Source organism: Gadus morhua, chromosome 6 (assembly GCF_902167405.1).
Source record: "Gadus morhua chromosome 6, gadMor3.0, whole genome shotgun sequence".
Lineage (NCBI taxonomy): Eukaryota > Metazoa > Chordata > Actinopteri > Gadiformes > Gadidae > Gadus > Gadus morhua.
This window is the reverse complement of record NC_044053.1, coordinates 9,166,252-9,185,453: the sequence shown is the minus strand read 5'-3', so window position 1 is coordinate 9,185,453 and position 19,202 is coordinate 9,166,252. Positions and strand designations below refer to the sequence as shown.

The 19,202-nt window shown below is 42.6% G+C and overlaps 2 protein-coding genes across 5 annotated transcripts in view; one reads left to right on the top strand and one right to left on the bottom strand.

Annotated features, from left to right (window-relative positions):
• Positions 1 to 9,653, top strand: part of vps13a (vacuolar protein sorting 13 homolog A) — a 38,912-nt gene extending 29,259 nt beyond the window's left edge. For 3 of the 4 annotated variants that reach the window (XM_030359540.1, XM_030359541.1, XM_030359538.1), the window contains 14 exons: positions 93 to 207; positions 452 to 565; positions 1,101 to 1,246; positions 1,787 to 1,868; positions 2,148 to 2,261; positions 2,822 to 2,897; positions 3,131 to 3,294; positions 3,813 to 3,858; positions 4,353 to 4,476; positions 5,332 to 5,446; positions 7,609 to 7,694; positions 8,061 to 8,184; positions 8,416 to 8,490; positions 8,646 to 9,653. In XM_030359540.1, coding sequence (XP_030215400.1) covers positions 93 to 207; positions 452 to 565; positions 1,101 to 1,246; positions 1,787 to 1,868; positions 2,148 to 2,261; positions 2,822 to 2,897; positions 3,131 to 3,294; positions 3,813 to 3,858; positions 4,353 to 4,476; positions 5,332 to 5,446; positions 7,609 to 7,694; positions 8,061 to 8,184; positions 8,416 to 8,490; positions 8,646 to 8,696 — 1,432 coding nt within the window. In that variant the 3' untranslated portion in view covers positions 8,697 to 9,653. Of the gene's footprint in view, positions 1 to 92; positions 208 to 451; positions 566 to 1,100; positions 1,247 to 1,786; positions 1,869 to 2,147; positions 2,262 to 2,821; positions 2,898 to 3,130; positions 3,295 to 3,812; positions 3,859 to 4,352; positions 4,477 to 5,331; positions 5,447 to 6,814; positions 7,398 to 7,608; positions 7,695 to 8,060; positions 8,185 to 8,415; positions 8,491 to 8,645 lie in introns of those variants that run through there. The other variant, XM_030359542.1, reaches the window with a different exon arrangement.
• LOC115545987 (guanine nucleotide-binding protein subunit alpha-14) lies at positions 9,050 to 19,013 on the bottom strand. Its single transcript, XM_030359544.1, has 7 exons — positions 18,485 to 19,013; positions 13,763 to 13,947; positions 12,580 to 12,734; positions 12,185 to 12,313; positions 11,682 to 11,811; positions 11,108 to 11,261; positions 9,050 to 10,607 (listed from the first exon to the last, which is right to left on the bottom strand). Exons 1-7 carry the CDS (start codon positions 18,603 to 18,605, stop codon positions 10,417 to 10,419), a joined length of 1,065 nt encoding a protein of 354 aa, XP_030215404.1. The 5' UTR covers positions 18,606 to 19,013; the 3' UTR covers positions 9,050 to 10,416.
• Between the last annotated feature and the right edge of the window lie 189 nt (positions 19,014 to 19,202).

Genomic DNA, 19,202 nt, shown 5'->3' with positions numbered 1-19,202 from the left:
TGACTGAATAGTAGTAATGCACAGCACTAGTTTGAATGAGATGGTTCTCTTCATGGGGTTGACCTGTGGGTTTATGTGTCCACCACCCACAGGTACTTTATGGTGTTGATCCAGGAGATGGACCTGAAGCTGGACCTCGGCTTCCTCTACGCCATACTGGATCTGTTCACACCGGAGAACGCTAGCGTCACTACGCCTCAACAAGAAGTCAGTCTCTGTCTCTCTCTGTCTTTCTCTTTATCTCTCTTTCTGTCTCTGTCTCTGTGTCTCTGTCTCTTTCTGTCTCTCTCTGTATCTGTCTATGTCTCTGTCTCTACTGTTACTGTCACTGTCTCTTTTACTGTCTCCTTGTCTGTCTTTCTCTGTCTTTGTCCATTTCTTGCTTACATTTCTCAATCTCCAGTATTCAGCCATCAGCTAATGTTGACGTGTTTTCTGTGTAATCCTGTAGGTGGAGCTGTTTCAGAAGGACATGGACTACGGGCTGGCTGAGGGAGCCACCGCCTCTGCCTGTGACAACTCTCCCATTAGCCTCTATGAGTACTTCCACATCTCTCCCATCAAGGTTTGCATGTCTTCCGTGCTTCAGTTTGCTTCATGTGCTGGATAGCAATCAGTGCTAGTAGCCGTGCATGGTTCCAGCCTCATTAGCTTGCGAGCCTTCAGTGCTGGTAGCCACAGTGCTGAGTCATTAGCGATCGGGGTGATGCATCAAAACAATTGGTAGATTTTCTTATTTTTGTAAAACACCAACTCTAAACAATAAAAAATGTAACGGGTGCAACAAAAAATTCTTCTTCTTACCTCTGCACTTTAATGTTATTTCCTAAGCTACTCTGCAATCTCTTTTTTTCTGGGCGCCGATTGATAACGCCCCTGTAACCAAAAACTGATGGGGTCTACATTAATACGTATTTGCAAATTGGTCAGGCTAAGTCAGCCTACATCCCGTTATTTTTATCAACTTGCAAATTTTTTTAGTTGCTCCAATTATGATTGTGCATCTGCTGCTACACGACTAAAATGTATGCAGGTGACTTTGCAAACCACAAATCAGTGGCTCCATCCTGAGCGAGTCTTGTCCCTGTGTCCATGTCCAGCTCCACCTGAGCCTCTCTCTGAGCACCGGAGGGGACGACGGCAACAAGGAGAAGAGGGAGTCGGAGCTGATCCCCGTCCAGTCGCTCAACCTGCTGCTGAAGAGCATAGGAGCGACGCTGACCGACGTGCAGGACGTGGTCTTTAAGTAAGGACCCCGTGCGTTCACCGGCAGACGTGAAGCTGACGAGCCGTTACAGTCCCTCTGTGGACCACACCCCTCGGCTAGTGATGTCACACGTGGGAGTGTCCACGCAGAGGAGTCTATTCATTTAATCTGTTGTGGTTTATTTATTTTATTTTAACTTCATTTTTAATTTTCCTACATAGTCTTGCCCCTAATCTTGTATTGTACGTATATTAATTGATGCCTAATGTGGTTTATGAGAATTGTACGTGACTGTTGGTTGTGCTAATTTTATCATTGTGCTGTCTTCTTGGACAGGATATTCTTGGAAAAGAGATTTTAATCTCAATGATTTTCTACCCGGTTAAATAAAGGAGATTGATTGATTGATTGATGGATAGACAGACATGCCCATGTGATGTCATTAATTGGGTGGATTTTCTAAATTGCGGGTCAACATCATGCCTGGTGGACTTATTTCTCTCAATCTTATTCCCTCTACTCGTTAGTTTTTAGCAAACGATGTTCACGTTTAACAATGTCGTTTTTTTTTTCTTTCAGATTAGCCTTCTTTCAGTTGAACTTCCAATTCTGCACCTATCAGGAGCTTCAGAGGGAGGTCACAGGACATTATTTAAAGCAGGTAACAGACGGACACACACGCATGCACGCACGCACACACACACACACACACACACACACACACACTAATCAGTAACAAATGCAGATTTCCACAAACAAAAAACAATTCATTAAATTCATACTTATTGTTTAATCAAGCCAAGAATTGATAAAACTGATAAATTAAGAGTTGACCTGGAGAAAAACTCTTAATTTCATCAAATGTTTCTTCCTTCACATAATACCTGACCCTGCTAAGCTCCTGTCTCCCTAACGTTGTGTGTGGGTGTGTGTTTATCAGGCTATCAAACAGATGTATGTGTTGGTGCTGGGGCTGGACGTGCTGGGCAACCCCTTCGGTCTGATCAGAGGGCTGTCTGAGGGAGTAGAGGCTTTCTTCTATGAACCCTACCAGGTAAGGCTCACGGAGCGACACAACAGCAGCGGAGATAATAATAATAATAATAATAATAATTGATCAGGTTTTTATAGCGCTTTTCTAAGTACTCAAAGACGCTTGAAGGTTGAGATGAAGATTGCGTTTTTATTTCATGGTGGCTTTTAAACTCGTATCGTTTTGTATATGTTTTCTAATTGAAGAATGATCAAATTTATCATGAAATGTAGCATTTGAGTAGTGTTTGTGATTGAGTTTTTCATTACGCGTCGTACATCACACAGCTTATAGGTTAAGGCTTAACTTCTTTGTTTACTTTGCATGATCATTTATATCCAATGATGATCCACTTATCCACGTGTCATGCTCCACGAATATCAACATGTTTAATGCTTTGACTAAGCGCCTTGCCAACCAGATTAAGATTGGTCTATTAGTGTGCATGTAAGGACCTTACTGTGTGTATGACTTTATTCTGTCTATTCGGACTTAACCGACCTAAGCTGTGCATGTCAACCTAGAGTTGGCTTTGTACATTTCCATGCAACTGTTCTTATCGGGGTATTGGGGTTTCCTAGGGCGCCATCCAGGGGCCAGAGGAGTTTGTTGAAGGCATGGCTCTGGGGGTGAAGGCTCTGGTTGGTGGAGCTGTTGGTAAGTCCAACGCTCTGGCTGTGTCACGGCTGCCCAGGGATCGACGAGAGTTAAACACCACCATAGCACTTGTTTATGTTTACATTGCGACGTAACTGGATAATTGAACTGTAGTAATTCATTAATAATGAACATTTACATTTTGATTTGAAGGACAATTTGGGTTGTCATATCTAAAGAACGTATAAAATGGTATAAGAATCGCCCTTTTTTTAAATGGTATTATTTCTCAGGCGGCATCGCGGGGGCGGCCTCTAGGATAACAGGCGCCATGGCGAAGGGGGTGGCAGCCATCACCATGGACGAGGAGTACCAGCAGAAGAGGAGGGAGGCCATGAACAAACAGCCCAGCGGCCTGAAGGAAGGGCTGGCCCGGGGAGGAAAGGGGCTGGTGTCGGTAAGTACAGCAGGCCCTTTTAACATCTATTCCTCAAGGCTTAATAGTAACTATTCTAAAGTTACTAGTGGTTTATTATTTAGTTACTACTAACTATTCCTATGGTGACGAGTATCTGTTTACATTTTAGTAGTCGTTTATTATGGAAGTTGTTTGGTTGATAGTGACTGAAGATTATGTATTAGTATCAAATGAATAGTAACTAGTTAAACTGTCATTGGAATATAGTAGTTAGAATCACACTAGAACCTAATTAATAGTTACTGTACTTCAAATTGTTACTTGTAGCATTTGTATTGCTATTTGTAAGAATGTTAATTGATGTTATAAAGTGATCACAAACCTTTATGACAAAAATTGCACTTGAATAAAAGCTAAACGAAAAGAGTTTCACTTTAAGAGGTAAAACCAGTTGTAAACAAGGCCAACATTATTCTTTGTATGATGGTGCATCTTGATGGTTGCTGCGGTCAGGAGGTTATTGGATTAGATATGTGATCTCTTCCTCTTCCTCCTAGGGATTTGTCAGTGGCATCACCGGAATTGTTACCAAGCCGATAAAAGGTATGTGGTCCTGACCCCGGAAAATGTAGTAAAACCTCAAACCAACAAGTGGTGTAGGGTTTGAGTTCTGCTGCCTTAGTAGTGCAGTATCGTCGTCTCTCAGGCAGGTTCATAATATGTTTGTCTCAAGAAGCGGATTCCTGGCCTCATTAGACATCTCTTAGCTCTCTGCCCCGGAGGGCACTGAAAGGGGTCTGTTCAAGTTTTTTGGGGGTGCATACTGAACAACCATGCCGCCTGTGGCAAGAACACGGTTGTGACTACTGCCATCTCGAGTTAAAGACGTAGCCTTGTCTTTCTAGGATTTGCCTCGCTTATCACAAATTTTCTTCTGTTTTATGTTTCTTCATGTTTTTATGTTTATGATTGGCTTTTCTTGCCCATGCCTTACGAGCATTTAATGTGTTCTGTGTGTTAGAAATCAGTTTCATATCCAGTGTGACGTGTTTGTTTTCTTGGGTTCATACTGTGTGTGGTGGTGGTCTGTCCGCTAGGAGCCCAGAAGGAGGGGGCCGCGGGCTTCTTCAAGGGCATGGGCAAGGGTCTGGTGGGAGCGGTCGCAAGGCCAACCGGGGGCTTCATCGACATGGTCAGCAGCACCTTCCAAGGGATCAAGAGGTGTGTGTGTGTGTGTGTGTGTGTGTCTATCCATCCACGCGAAAACTGTTTTCTCCCATTTCAGTACATGCCTTCTCTTAAGCTCATGCTTGGACCACGACATCATAGTCATACGTTGACATTTTCATAATCGTCTTCCTTCATGCGTTTGGCTACACTACAGTTTCAAATGTTTTCTTTTGAGAGAGTACTTTGCAAATGTCTATGGTGGATGCCTCATAGCTCATTCAGCTTCGGTGATGACCAAAGTTTGGTCCGCTTGAAACGGGAGTCTATGTCTGAGCTTCGGTCCGACCTCTAGTTCATTTTCCCTTTTGGATGGAACGTGATCCAACCCAAATACAGGAAGCAAACAAAAAACAATGCATTGTTGGGGAAATGTACACTTTTTCATTATAACCAAAACTCATTTAAAATGTCGTCGTGATCAGACGTGGTGCAAACCAGGAGGCGAAAGCACCACTGAAGCGGAGCATTGGGTCGTTGCTCCATTATTATTGTCCGCAACCTGCACGCAGTCAGAGTTCCCCTCCGATTTTATGTTTAACAGACGAACGGCATGCATGACTACAAGGCTTTGGTCAACCCTGTTCAGTTTGCCTTGCAAATTCCAGTCTGAACACTAACCGAACCAAAAGACACTGCAGCAAAGTATTAACCTCACCCATGAATCGGATAGTGTATACTGTACTATCTATCTATCTGTTTTCATGATACCCTTTTTTCAACCATTGAATGTCGTTTTTCCTGGTATTTAACGACTTGTATGGCTGTACGGGATTTGTACTTTTGAATGGGTATATTCTATGCAGCACTGACTGTTATGTGTGTATTTGTGTGTGTTCTGTCCATCAGGGCGGCCGAGACCTCCCAGGACATCGAGTCGCTACGGCCCCCTCGCTTCATCCACGAAGACGGTGTCATACGCCCATATAAGGAGCTGGAGGGGCTGGGCAGCCAGATGCTGCAGGTATGTCCCCTGTTCCTGCCCCTTTTACTGGTTACACATTGGTATCTTCACCTCAAACAAACTAAATATAATCTCGCATTGGCACGAAACATTTCGTCATCTAAACGAAAAAGCTTCATGTGGATGACTGCAAAAGTCAAAGGTGGTACTTTTGGGGTGTCACACACTTTTGGATTGTGTGCTTGTGAGAAGCTGAACCTCTTCTCTCTGACATCCTCCATGTCACTAATGTGCCACTGCATCATTTCTCTCTTCTCCTCCTCACTCCTCCTCACTCCACTCCAGCCGAGGAACTACTCCTGGGCTATTTTGGAACGGGGAACGTTCCGTTTCATGGCATTGATTCAACAGTTTGTGAGTCAGAGCAGTGCCTCAGTGGGTCATTGACCTGCGTAGCTTAGCTGTGTTCTTACTGACAAGCAGGAGATCAACCCTGGGTAGAGTGGGAGAGCTGGTCGCACAACCACACATATCCACAAACATAACTAGTAGGTGGCAAAAGTAATTTTGGGGGGTGACCATGTTTTGGTCTCGTCCTAAAAATATATTCTATGTTCTTGTTTAATCCGGGATTTTTTGCTGGTCTACCGATAGTGTAGTCATTCACGTGACTACACTATCTACTTTGACATCATCCACAGCGACAAACTACCGTGTCCCTACGTTACCAAATGCAATGTGTGTGCATCGAGATGTGAGTCATATTTGATATTTGTCTTGTTGACGGAGGTTGCTTGCTAGCTCTTCAGTCTGGCCTATTTTGTTGTCAAGCTGAAATGAATGTAAATTCATTCTCGTCCTGTTTGTGTAACTGTTATTAGGATTTTCCGTAGCTTAGTGAGGATAGTTTTGTCGTTGATGTCATGAGCTTTCTACTTTGTTTTTTATATTGCTGGAGTTTGTTGGTTTGATCTGGTCAAAACACAGTAACAAGAATGTAATACCAAAAATATTCAGTTGCATTCCTCGGAAATATGAAGTAGTCTAAATGTGCTTTTGTCACAGAACAAACCATTGAAAGGAAGAATAAAAACATCATCCTGAGATAATGAACTGGGGCAACACTGGTGCACTCATTAGGCTGGTACACACTGTGGACAGGTAAACACTGTGGACTGGTAAACACTGTAGACTGGTAAACACTGTGGACTGGTACACACTGTGGACTGGTACACACTGTGGACTGGTACACACTGTGGACTGGTACACACTGTGGACTGGTACACACTGTGGACTGGCACTGACGAAGCCTATAGGAAATGATCTACACAGAGTGGAGTCTAGTCTAGTAGTGTCTAGCTACTTGCCACACAGTGACTGTGAATGTCTCTTCCCCTGACGTTGGCTCTGTCTCTTTCATGTCCACAGTGCAGATTGGCCTTCGCTCAGTGGAGTAGGACTGACACAGAGGATGAGGATGAGCTGGATGAGGAAGGCAGCTAGCAGTCTTAGCATGTCGCGTGTGGTTTTAGTCAAAGTGATGTGTTTGTGGAGTTAGCTTGGTGTATAGGTGTCTAGGCTTTGCTGGTGTTCGCTGGTTTGTAACATTTTGGTAGACCTAGACAATGATGATGATCAGTTTGTACACCTTTTTTTGTTGCTTAAAGTGCATTCAAGGCCAGCTGATTTGTTTTGTTCATTAATTTGTTACGTTTGGGAGGAGGGCGGTTTTGCGTGTCATTCATTTGTTTGTGTCAACGTCTCCCTCCTTTTCTTTTACCCTATCCCATATCATATGTAATATATCTCCATATTATTAATATTAAGAGGTATCCCATCACATTCATGTCATTTGCATTGGCATTTCAAGCATAGAATTGCCCATTAAGGTGCAGTGAATGTATGTTATGCTCCGTTAACTCTGTTGTTGCCACTTTCCATCTTTGACTCTGTTGACCGGGGTTCCGCCGTTCTCATTAAACATGTTCATATCGTCATGACAACCCCCTTGCCTCTTTGTTCCAATTCATTCTTTCAATCATCTCCCTCTTCCTTTTGCCTTTGAGTCACATCTTGAGTCATTCTTTAATGGTATGTGTTTGGTTCATCTTTGTTAATTTATTCATTTGTACAAAAGACGCACAACGTTACACTTGATGCTCTTGATTCATCCTTCTCTTTGTGACTGAGTGAATTGTTTCCCCTTTTCTCACCTCTTACAGAAAATCGAAAACGGACGTTTCTCCAAGTATAGATACTTTGCTCACGCCAAGGTCAATGAGTCGGACTTCCTGATGATCACCAAAAGGTTAGCTCATTAACTTTGGAAGAACTGTAATACATCATGTTTTTCACATTTTGTATTCATTTAATCTAGCTGTTTATGAGACATACTTTACAGATTTTTGTCTTGATAAATTTCCGGGTTCAAAGGTTTGAATGTATCGCAGATAGTGGTTGGGCAACTGATAATGTTTCCGCTATGAAACCTGATGAAACAATGAGACATACTAAACTAGTGTTTCCCCAGAGGACATGGCATCAAAAACACAAAATCCTTTTCACTACCAACAAACTAGTCCTTCAACCATGTACAAGCCCTGTTTCACCGATAGCCAATGCTAGTTTGTGTAAATTCCCTACTAAATATATCTAATCCTGCTTTCTTTTTCAGGGGCATTTTCTTTGTAACCAAGGGTACGTTTGGTCAGCTGACCTGTGAGTGGCAGTACCTGTTCAACGAGTTCACCAAGGACCCCTTGATCGTAGAAGACCGACGACTTCGCATCGAAGCTAAGGTACGCTCGATCAAAGGCCTCTAATTGGTTCTCTTTTAAAGGGAAACTGAAGCTGCAGTAGTGTTGTGATTGGTGGGCTAGTCTGGTTCACATTTGGATGATGTGATATAATAAAATAAAGCAGGAATATTGTGGTGTTTTTTGTTTTTTTTTCCTAAAAGTCCTTTACATATACATAATGAAGTCCAAAATTCATGCTGAAATCCGGTCCCCTGTTGTGTTGTGTTGCAGGAAAGGGTCAAGTCAGTCTTCCACGCTAAAGAGTTCGGGAAGATCATCAACTTCCGAACTCCAGAGATTGCCAAGGTAACCCTACACCGACCATACAGATAATAGACAGATGGGAAATGTTGCAGGGAGCTGTTCCAGTCAGCAGTAATGCAGAGAGTTTGGGAAATGAAATCAGGGCCTGTGAAATACATGCACTTCCTCAGTTTAATGTTCTGCCCGTTTGCTTTCAGTGGGTTCTCACCAAGTTGGAAGACGCAATGGAAGGTTTCCCCAAATACTGACTGATCCACACCAGCTGAAATCCAGCCACACGGGAAGGAAATAATGCATCACTAAGTGCAAACACACACACACACATACACCAACACACCTATAGATTTATATATGTGTGTGTCAGTGCCTTTTTCCCTTGCAGCATGCTACAATTTACTTAAATCAGTAACTTGCGGTATGTCCCAGTCGGTAACATTTTTGAGAATGAGTGAGTCTGTGTATAGATGCATGATACAGCTGTCCCTAATTAATCACAGGTGTCTATTATACAAAAAAACTCTAAAATACATTAGTGTTGTCTTTGTGATCATTTGCTACTGCTACATTTGAACAGTGTTTACCATTAAGCAGACACCATAGGCTGGTTCAAGTAACACATTTATTTGATTGTTCATTGGAAAAGTTAGAGTGGAATGCACAAACAAAATGTTTAGCGATTGATGAATGGGTTTTGGGATAATTGAACTTGAACACATGCAGGTTTAACGCTGTATGTTAGTAGATCTTGCACACATTATCGTAAAAGAAACTTGTCATTCTAATTAAAAAAGAAAGCACTCATTGCCAAACATCGCTGCGCTGTCTGTTAACAGATGCATGTTATTTTTTTATATATTTTATCAACCGTGTATATTTATCTAGGATAATGCAATGTGTGTACAAATCCAACAGAAATGCTTATTCTAATATTGTGATTTTTATGTTTTATACCACAATTCTAGAATTCTTTAAAGAGGATCTGTAACAGATTATTCAGAATAACTAATGCAATTATCTTCCTTGGCTGCTATATGCACTGGCTTGTTTTAATAGTTTGGTTCGGTCTTTTGGTGTTAGTGTCACTAAATCAAAGTCTAAATATGTCTTTGTCATTCAACTTTAAGGGAAACAATTGCATAAATGTAGAATATAGCATTGAATGAAGAATTTTGTCATTTGAAAATAATAAATGGGTTTAAAGTAAATCCTGCTTTTTGTTCATGCATGTTTGTTTACCTGTTTACACCTTGAAACAAAACAAAGACTGCAGCTTTTCATTACAACAACTATTTTTATTAAAAACTATCATGTCTATAATCAAGTTACTTTTAACAGGAACAACAGGAAAGTTTACAAACCCTCCCAAATAAAAATAACTATCCTTAAGAGGCGTAAGAGTAGTCGTAGCTAAACTTGGTAGAGTCTAAGAAGGACAGAATCAAATGGAGGTGTGTTTTGAATAAACAAGGCACTTGGGGGGGAAAACAGAGTAACTCGCGACAGAGCAAAGTATTTCAGAGTTTCACATTTTTATAAATTATTTTTATACATTATTTGTAGATAGAAATGTAACATGTTTTATGCATATTATAAAATGCAGCGCAGTGCATTCAGCTACTCCAAAACCATCTTCACTATTGGCTTGAACCTTCCTACGGCAGGCCTTCATTTTAATTATCATAACTTAAGTAGATATTTAGTCCACACAGACGATTAATAAGTTAATTATTCCTTACGGTAGATCCCTACAAGGATTATTCATATTTCGTTCTGATTCTAAAAACAAGAAGAAAATGCATTTCTTCTACCCAAAAAATGCAGTCTTGACAGTGTCAAGTATTATTGTGAAGAGATTGCATATTATAACGAAAAGACTATTCCTCCTCCGACAACAACAATGCGACTGTGACTATTCGACTTGTCATCTCCTGTCCTTTCTGTCCCGACCTAGCCTCCTCTGAGGGACCCTCACACCAGGTTGAACTCCTTCAGGTTGTGTCTCAGGATGGTGTCCTTAACCACCACGAACACAAAGCGGATGTTCTCCGTGTCGGTGGCGCAGGTGAAGTGGGAGTACACCGTCTTCTCCTTGTCGGGGTTCTCGTCCATGTACATCTTCAGGATGAACTCCTGGGCCGCCTTCAGGTCCTGCTGAGGTCCTGCAGTTCAGGGAAGGTTATCATATTCTCAATGTGTTTGTTATTTCTCTATATGTATGGGTGAGATGCTTTCACAAGCCTCTCGTTTTTTAGTCTCACCTGGACATTGTTTACTTATGTCTGGAACTATTTGGTGATGCAAACAACAACAACATTTGACTAAATCAAAATATGAATTCACTGTTAAAGCAAATGTGAGCTGTTTTGTGTAGGAACCTGATAGACATTAATGCTTGATTCTACCCTAAATACATTCTCAGATTATTTTTTTAAAATATCCATCCACCCAGATCAGATAGTGGCATCACTATAGGATCCCGGTGATTACTATAGGGTCAATAACCCTACAAATCTACCGGCAGACCACATTGCATATAATCGGCCCAATTGACCTTAAGCTTTACTGAGGGGAAGGACTGCCTAGCCTAGATTTCCATCAAAAAGGTCCTGCGTCATTACTTTTCTCCCACACACACGCACACACACACACCCAGACCCACCTGTGAACTCAGGGAAGTAGTTAGCGACATGAGAGTACTGTATCTTCTCAGTGAGGATGTCGGTCTTGTTGAGGAAGAGGATGACTGAGGATTTCTGGAACCAGGGGTAGGTGATGATGGTCTTGAACAAGGCCTTGCTCTCCTCCATGCGGTTCTGAGGAGGGGGCGAGAGAAAAGGTTAGGGCAAAACCTCTTGTCTGGTGCTAAACTGGATTTCTCTGGCACTCACAGGTTTTGTCAGATTTGATCAGTTTGTATAAAATAGTCAGCCATGTCCCAATGAGACATTGAAAAGTAAAAAAATCGAGTCCACTCACATTAAGTTCCTATTTGTCTTTTGGTAGTTACATAACACAGCATGTTTCTTAGCCAAAATGTCGGCCACTGCCTGTGTACCGTCTGGCAAAAACTCATAACCTGGCCAATTGACAGCTCGTCTAGTCAGATGATTGAAAAGTTTTCATTCAAACAGAAATGTTGTCCAGGGGCGGGTAATGGCGTCAGAATCACACAATATGCGTCGTGCCTTTGCTCAGGCTCTTTGGCCTCAGCGAATGAGGAAGCAAACACATACCTCATTGTCGCACTCTGCCAGGACCTGGTCGTACTCGCTGAGCGCCACCAGGAAGATGATGGAGGTGACGTTCTCAAAGCAGTGGATCCACTTCCTCCTCTCTGATCTCTGACCTCCCACATCCACCATCCTAAAGAGACGAGAGCCACATTCAAAAGTGGGCCAGATCCTCACAAATATTCAAATTAATTATTTCAATTTGAAATAGTGTTGTTTTTTTTGTTTTATCCCAATAGTCTCCAAGCCTTATGTCTATAGTTGTGACTAGGCGTATGTTCATGGATGTTAATCTGAGCATGTCTAAAGGCTTGTCTAGGGGTGTTTTATACAGGCTTGTCTGAACAAGGAGTATGTCTATGGTTGTGTCTAAGAGTGTCTGTTCATGTCTTAATAGTTTGTCTATGGGCATATCTAAGAGTTTGTCTATGGGCGTGTCTCAGAGCATTTCTTTGGGCGTGTCTAGAAGTATGTCTATGGGCGTGTGTAGGGGTACTGTATCCTACCTGAAGATGACGTTCTCCATGTCAAAGGGGTATTCTATTATACCAGTTGTGGGCACTCTCACTCTGACGATGTCCTGCAGGTCTGGTATATATGAGGGGTCTGCAATGCGATCCAGCTCGTCAAGATAACTATAAAACATGGGAATAATAAGAGCAATAGGAAAGTATTGGTTATCTCAATCAAGATAAAAAACAACAAAATATATGATTCATGGTTCAAGGGCATACATGGTGTAATTCAAAACTTGCTGTTTTGACTGATTATAACTGGGTCAAGGAAGCAAAGCTACACAAATACATGGCCAGCCATCCATATACTTTCCCTCCCATCATTTTGACATTATCAGAACCACTGCAGTAACCCAGGGACTGCTCAGTGAATACTCATTGCTCACTATTTGGTGGAGTCAGAGAGCTGGTATTCTCTGCGCCGGTCGTAGCACCCCCGCACCCCACCATCCTTCCACAGGCTCTTGATGGCCACTGAGAGAGTCTGGTCGAACTCCTCCACCTTGTCCACCTCCACCTCCAGCACGGAGTCGGCATATGCCTGCAGATACACGCAACACACAAACGCACAAACACAATAACAACTCCAGCAGTGTTACACAACCTCGGGGTCGGGAACCCCCGCATGGGAGCGGTCTGATATGCATATGAGATTGCCGGTGATTGCTGTAGGAATTCAATGCTTTACTTTTGACAAAAAGGTTTTGAAGGTCAAATGTATTAAAGTGTGTGATGTTTGTGCACGTTGTAAAAGGATTTTCAAACCCCAAAAAACGGTCACATGCCCAAAAGGTTAGGGAAATGCTGAGCTATGGTAGCTAATACGCCCGCTAACCCCCTCCATTATCCTCCAACTGCGTTCCTGGTAGTTACTTGGTTGCAACCAGGAAGTCAAGCATGCAAAATAAGTAATAAACTGAAAATGTCCGGTTATGCACAGTATACTAAACGATGAACATGCGGTACCAACACCCAGTACAAGATAGGGTAACACCATAGAGCAGCCAAAATAAACACCAAATTTGACCAAGCTATATAGTCTGTCAAAAGTGACCAAGATAAACCAATGGAGTGACATCTGGTGATCGTTACAACGTGAAGATGATGTTGTCAATGAATAATCTCGCATGCAAAACTGCTCAACTGGTCGTCATTGATAGCAGGAAACACAGGCCTCTTTGGGAAAAGGGCGCGTGACTGACTACCAGCCACCACTTTGGGCCACGGCAGTAACATAGAGACCCACGGCTTCATAAGGGGATTCAGCATTAAATATGGCCTTAAAGGTGACATATTATGCCACCAGGTGTGAGTGTGATTAGCCATTACAAGCCATTTTGAAAATCTGCCTAGATGTGTGCTGGATAGAACAGCCTCGCAGCCTACCCAGTGGACTGTAGCAAACGTTGCTACGTAGCAAACGTCTATCCGTCATACATCTAGGTGGACACGTCCGCTTGTGATGTCAGAAGTGGCAGATATTCCAATGGCTTTTCATGGCTGATCACATTCACACCTGGGGGTATAATGTGTCCCCTTTAAAGCCTCTCATGTTTGTTTCTTTCGTACCTGGCTGTCCCCCTCGGTGAAGGCTATGACAAGCGGCTCCATGGCGCGGACCATGGCCTGCATGGAGGTGAAGATGTTCTGGAAGACCAGCTTAGCGTAGCTCTTCTTGTCATCCTCGGAGAAGCCCCCTCCATGGATGATCCTCATCTGCTTGATGAAGGTGCTCTTGCCGCTCTCTCCTGTGCCTGAGATAGGGGAGACCATGCCGGGACAGGAAGTGAGCCATGAATTGTTAATGATATATATGTCTGGATGTCTGCTTTTACTAAAAGTTCCCTCCTCGAAGTGCTAGCGATAAATGTTGTCAAAGAAGCAAGGTAGCTAACTCTTGTAAATGCTAGGAGGAAAAAAGGCGGGAAAAAATAAGATAAGGATCCATGGTTGGAAAGGAGTGCATGGGGGCAGACCTGAAGTAGTCGCAGAGTGTTTTGAGGTCAAAACAAGAACAACAACTTTCAGGTATTTGGAGGTGTGAGGTTCCATGAATTACACACACGTTGGCTTCCAACGTACGTACAGCTTACTTGAACATTTATTTACCCATTTAACTATTACTATATTTTTTGATGGTTAGGATAGAATAGAAGAAATAAATGCTTCTTATCCATCATCCTTAATCAGCCCAACCTTAACCTGTCACTTGACCTCTGACATCCTGATTGTGTGTGTGTGTTTGTGTGTATCTAACAATGTGTGTTACCACAAATAGTTGCTTTAATCGAAAACATTTCGGGTGAAGAATTGACAATAAAGAACATCGTGTGCGTTTCAATCAACCATTTATTTTCTCTTCAGCTTTAAATGACCCAACTGAAGCTGTCAACTAAGCTATTTGTTAAACAAATGTGTTTGTTTTCAGTGGTGTACTTTCAAGGAACAAGCAGCCTCTAAGTGTATGCAGTGTGTCTATTAATGTATTTGTGTGTGTGTGTGTGTGTGTGTGTGTGTGTGTGTGTGTGTGTGTGTGTGTGTGTGTGTGTGTGTGTGTGTGTGTGTGTGTGTGTGTGTGTGTGTGTGTTTGTATGTATGTGTGTTTGTTTGTTTGTTTTTCTTTCTTCTCTGCACACCCTTTGGAGTATATCAGAGTAGTATAGTGTTTGTGTTGTGAGAACATATATGTGTGAAAATTGCTTGTCAAAATAAAAGATAATAGTTTCAGCAAGCTACATCTGGTTGTTAGCATCTCATTTAGCACCTCCTTGTGTGTTTTGCATAGTGTCGCACTTGAGCTCAGCTGCTTGCGAGCGATACCCAGACAGGGTGAGCCCATTTGAATGCACCTTGTTTACAAGTCAAGTTTTCTTGAGAGCAGAGAGAGGAGTTTTGGGTAAAGATAAGCCTCTAAACGCAGCGCAATGGATGCAAATCTGCCCATAGAGAGGTCACCACAGTCTCCTCGAAGAAGGTTCATTGACCGACTCTTATTGGATAAGGGAGGGAATGAACCAAACAAAGCACGCAATTCATTCATGAAGACTATAGGAAGTCAAATGAGTATAGAGCCACTATATGCTCTGGCTATTTTCATTGTAGTGCAGAAATAAGTTAAGAACAGTAAACTAATCAATAAATGGAGAAATACATACATTTAAACAAACTAAATCAACCTTGAAATCAACAGAATTTTTTTAAGAAATCGGACATTGGACTGCATTCACTAAATGTCATGACATCACAACTCTCTTTACCTACTTTAATAGTAACTTTTCACAATATCTGTGTGAAGAGCACGAAACAAGGGGGGGGTTCAGCTGTTATTCAACCTCACAACAAAATGGCCACGTAGCTGTGGAGCAAGGAAAGAGGCTTTTTTGTGTCTGTATGCATGTTGTCCACCCCAGTGCTCCCGCAGTATAGTCACTCAGTGTGCGCGGTTGGGTGTGTCACTTTAATTACCCCCCCCCCCCCCCCCCCCCGCCACACAAAGATAAGCAAGGGATGTATGAGCAATTGCATGTGGTAAAAAGGACTCTCATGACTAGTATTGAGGTCAATAATACAATGGGTATTTATGATATTTTGTCTCAGCATACTGTCTGTACTGCAGATTGGCCTGTATTATGCTTTTCTTTAGACTCTCAAGTCAAACTAAATCAACAAAAAAAAAAATAATTGCCTCGATGAGACAACATTTATGATAGAAAGTTATCAGATTCAGCCATGGTGTTTGCTCCATGCTTTCAGCCTCTCTATCACTGGGGGGGGCGTTGTGTAAATATAAGCATATACTCCAAGTGTCTCTTCTCCGAGTCCATGTTCGTTACCTTGTATTTGTAAACCAATGCCCAGGAGTACACATAGAACACTTGAGGTTCAGCGTGATTTTTCAGAGGTCTAGTGAACGTTTAAGATCATTCAAATCCAATTCAAATGACAAGCAGAAAGCCACTGAGAGTAGTCTTCCATTCGGCACATTACAGACACACACACACACACACACACACACACACACACACACACACACACACACACACACACACACACACACACACACACACACACACACACACACACACGTGTGCACACACACACAAAGACACGCACACACACAGACACACACACACACACACACATACACACACCGCACACACACACACACACACACACACACACACACACAAACACACATGCACACAAACATACACACACGTGTGCACACACACACACACACAGACACGCACACACACACACACAGACACGCACACACACATACACACACGTGTGCACACACACACACACAGACACGCACACACACAGACACACACACACACACCGCACACACACACACACACACACACACACACACACACACACACACACACACACACACACACACACACACACACACACACACACACACACACAAACACACTGAGTCTCTTCCCTCCTTGGGGACACACTGTAACCCACCTAATGAAACCCACAGAGGCCGCAGTTCACACAAACCTCCCTGCACACACACACACACACACACACCTTGCTGCACAGTAGTCACTTTACCTGCCCGGTACACACACCTGTGTGGCACACAGAGCTAGCTGCTGGATGATTGCTAAATAAAAGAGCTACCTGACCCCAGGGAATCATCACTTGCTTTTCCCCCGAAAGGATTCAATGACAACGGAAACAGTACAAGTATTCAATCTAGATTATTCCAGTACTCATCCTTTGAACAAAGTTGAACAAATAAAAATGCATACATATTAATAAATAATTAGGATCTCAATAAAACCCAAATGTATCATCATATTGATCTGAAGACTGTAGATATAATTCACAAATTGTCTTTTTTTTTTTTTTCATTGGATTAGATCAGATCAGAACCGATCAGATTAAATCAGATCCAGTTTGATTAGGTAATCCAAAATATACCATACTGTACAAAACAACCAACATGAAAACTCAAAGGCATCCATTAGCTCCAGAACCAAGAAGCATGATACATCAAAAAACGAGCGCTCTACGAATACACAATAATCAATCACATCAATCATCAATCGTCAATTGATGTGAGCGTCTATTTTTCCCCTTACTGGTTGTGGACGTGGAGGGGTGAGAGGAGGGCAGTGTTTAGAATAAGCCATTTCGAGGAGGACCAGGGATGCAAAGCTTGATTTAAAGCCTGCTGGCACCTGCATTTGCATGTGTTTGCATGCAATGTGGCCGCAGCAGCTAGTTATGGCTGTCACACACACACCACCAAACAGGTATAGGGATGGATTAGCGGCCTTTGTGTGTGTGTGTGTGTGTGTGTGTGTGTGTGTGTGTGTGTGTGTGTGTGTGTGTGTGTGTGTGTGTGTGTGTGTGTGTGTGTGTGTGTGTGTGTGTGTGTGTGTCCATGGTGACAATTACTTGTGGGATGATGGTGAATGTTTGAACAGGTGCCAAGTTGCTATTTCCACCTCCCAACAGCATATATATTATAAATAACAATGGAGACCATTATCTATCATAACATCCATAATTTATTAAAGGATTGCAAGGCCTAGCATTTATACTGGTTATGGGGGTTGTCATAGCTTCTATTATAATAATAATAATAATAATAATAATAATAATAATAATAATAATAATAAAGAACAGGTAAAGGCATGCACCCTCACTATATAGGAGCACTTTAACGCCGTGAACATTCAAATAAAAAAGAGACTATACTCTTAATGTTTTCTATTGTGTATACGATGTGTGGATTCCTCTGGCAAAGTGGTGAAAGTGATATGCAGTAGACTCCTATATTAATCGATATTTGTTTTCCAAGTATCTTTCCACTACGCTGTCGTGTGTTGTGTGTGTGCACGCCTGTTCAAGTTTGAGTGAGGAGCGAGACACAACGACTGGATGCCAGCAGAGCCGCAGTGGGCGCTGCGCCACATCCGGAGATATGCAGAAAATAACTCCTGCGTAAAAGGAAATGTAATGTCTTACGCGATATGAAACGGAACCGTGTGCGGTACACTGACCATAACTGCCTTTAACCGCGTTTTATTCCCTTAACACATCATAACAACATTGACTATAAAGAAAACCCTTTGTTATGTATGGCATAGACCTATACAACTTGTTTCAATGGAGAACCAAGTGAGAGCGCTTTATTTTCCTTGTCACTCTTTACTAGGGATCATACTGTTCATATGTATTCGATTATATGGAGTAGGGAATTTGGTTGGGACAGGGCATGGGGCACTTGCCGGTAACACAGGTGTGGTCAGCCTGGATGCTCACCTAACAGCAGCAGTTTCAGTTCCCTGCGGGAATCCTTCTTGTCTCTCCGCAGCTGTCGTTCAATCTCCTCATTGATTCTCTTTTTCGCCTTATCCTCATTCGATGAACAACAACCGGCCATGTTTGAACTATGAACGTCTCTGTCCGGTGACCCGTCAACGTCGTCCTCCCGTGCGCCTCAAAACTGTGGAGATTTGATGATGAACCCAATCGCGCCTCCTCTGCGCTCCCCTCGTTCCCAACACACACGCACACACACACGCACTCACACACCCTTGTCTCAGTCGGAGTGCGCCTTGCACATCTTTAGGTCTGCTTGACGTTACTTCCAGTGTTTGAAGAAAAAACTGATTGAAGATCCATCTACTTCACCCTATAGTCCTTCTGGAAACCTTTGCGCAAAAGAGGGAGAAATGCGCTGTGGCCGGTGGAGAGGATTGACTGCAGAACGCATCTTGCTGTGGAGGGCTGGTCCATCCTGAACTTTATCAATTTCTTCCTAGAAGGGCGGTGCCAACTGGGGAAACACAAACGAGGAAGTTTACAAGGCAGTGGCACTGTGGGGATTCATGAAAGGATGTCGTCCCACCTCACTGACAGAGGCTTAACATAATAAACATTCTTTAAACTGCAGCCTTTATCTGGCCTCGGCTGTTTTTTGAAAGATAGGCCTAATGCATGTTAAACAATTAATTGTTATACTGACTTATGTCTCACT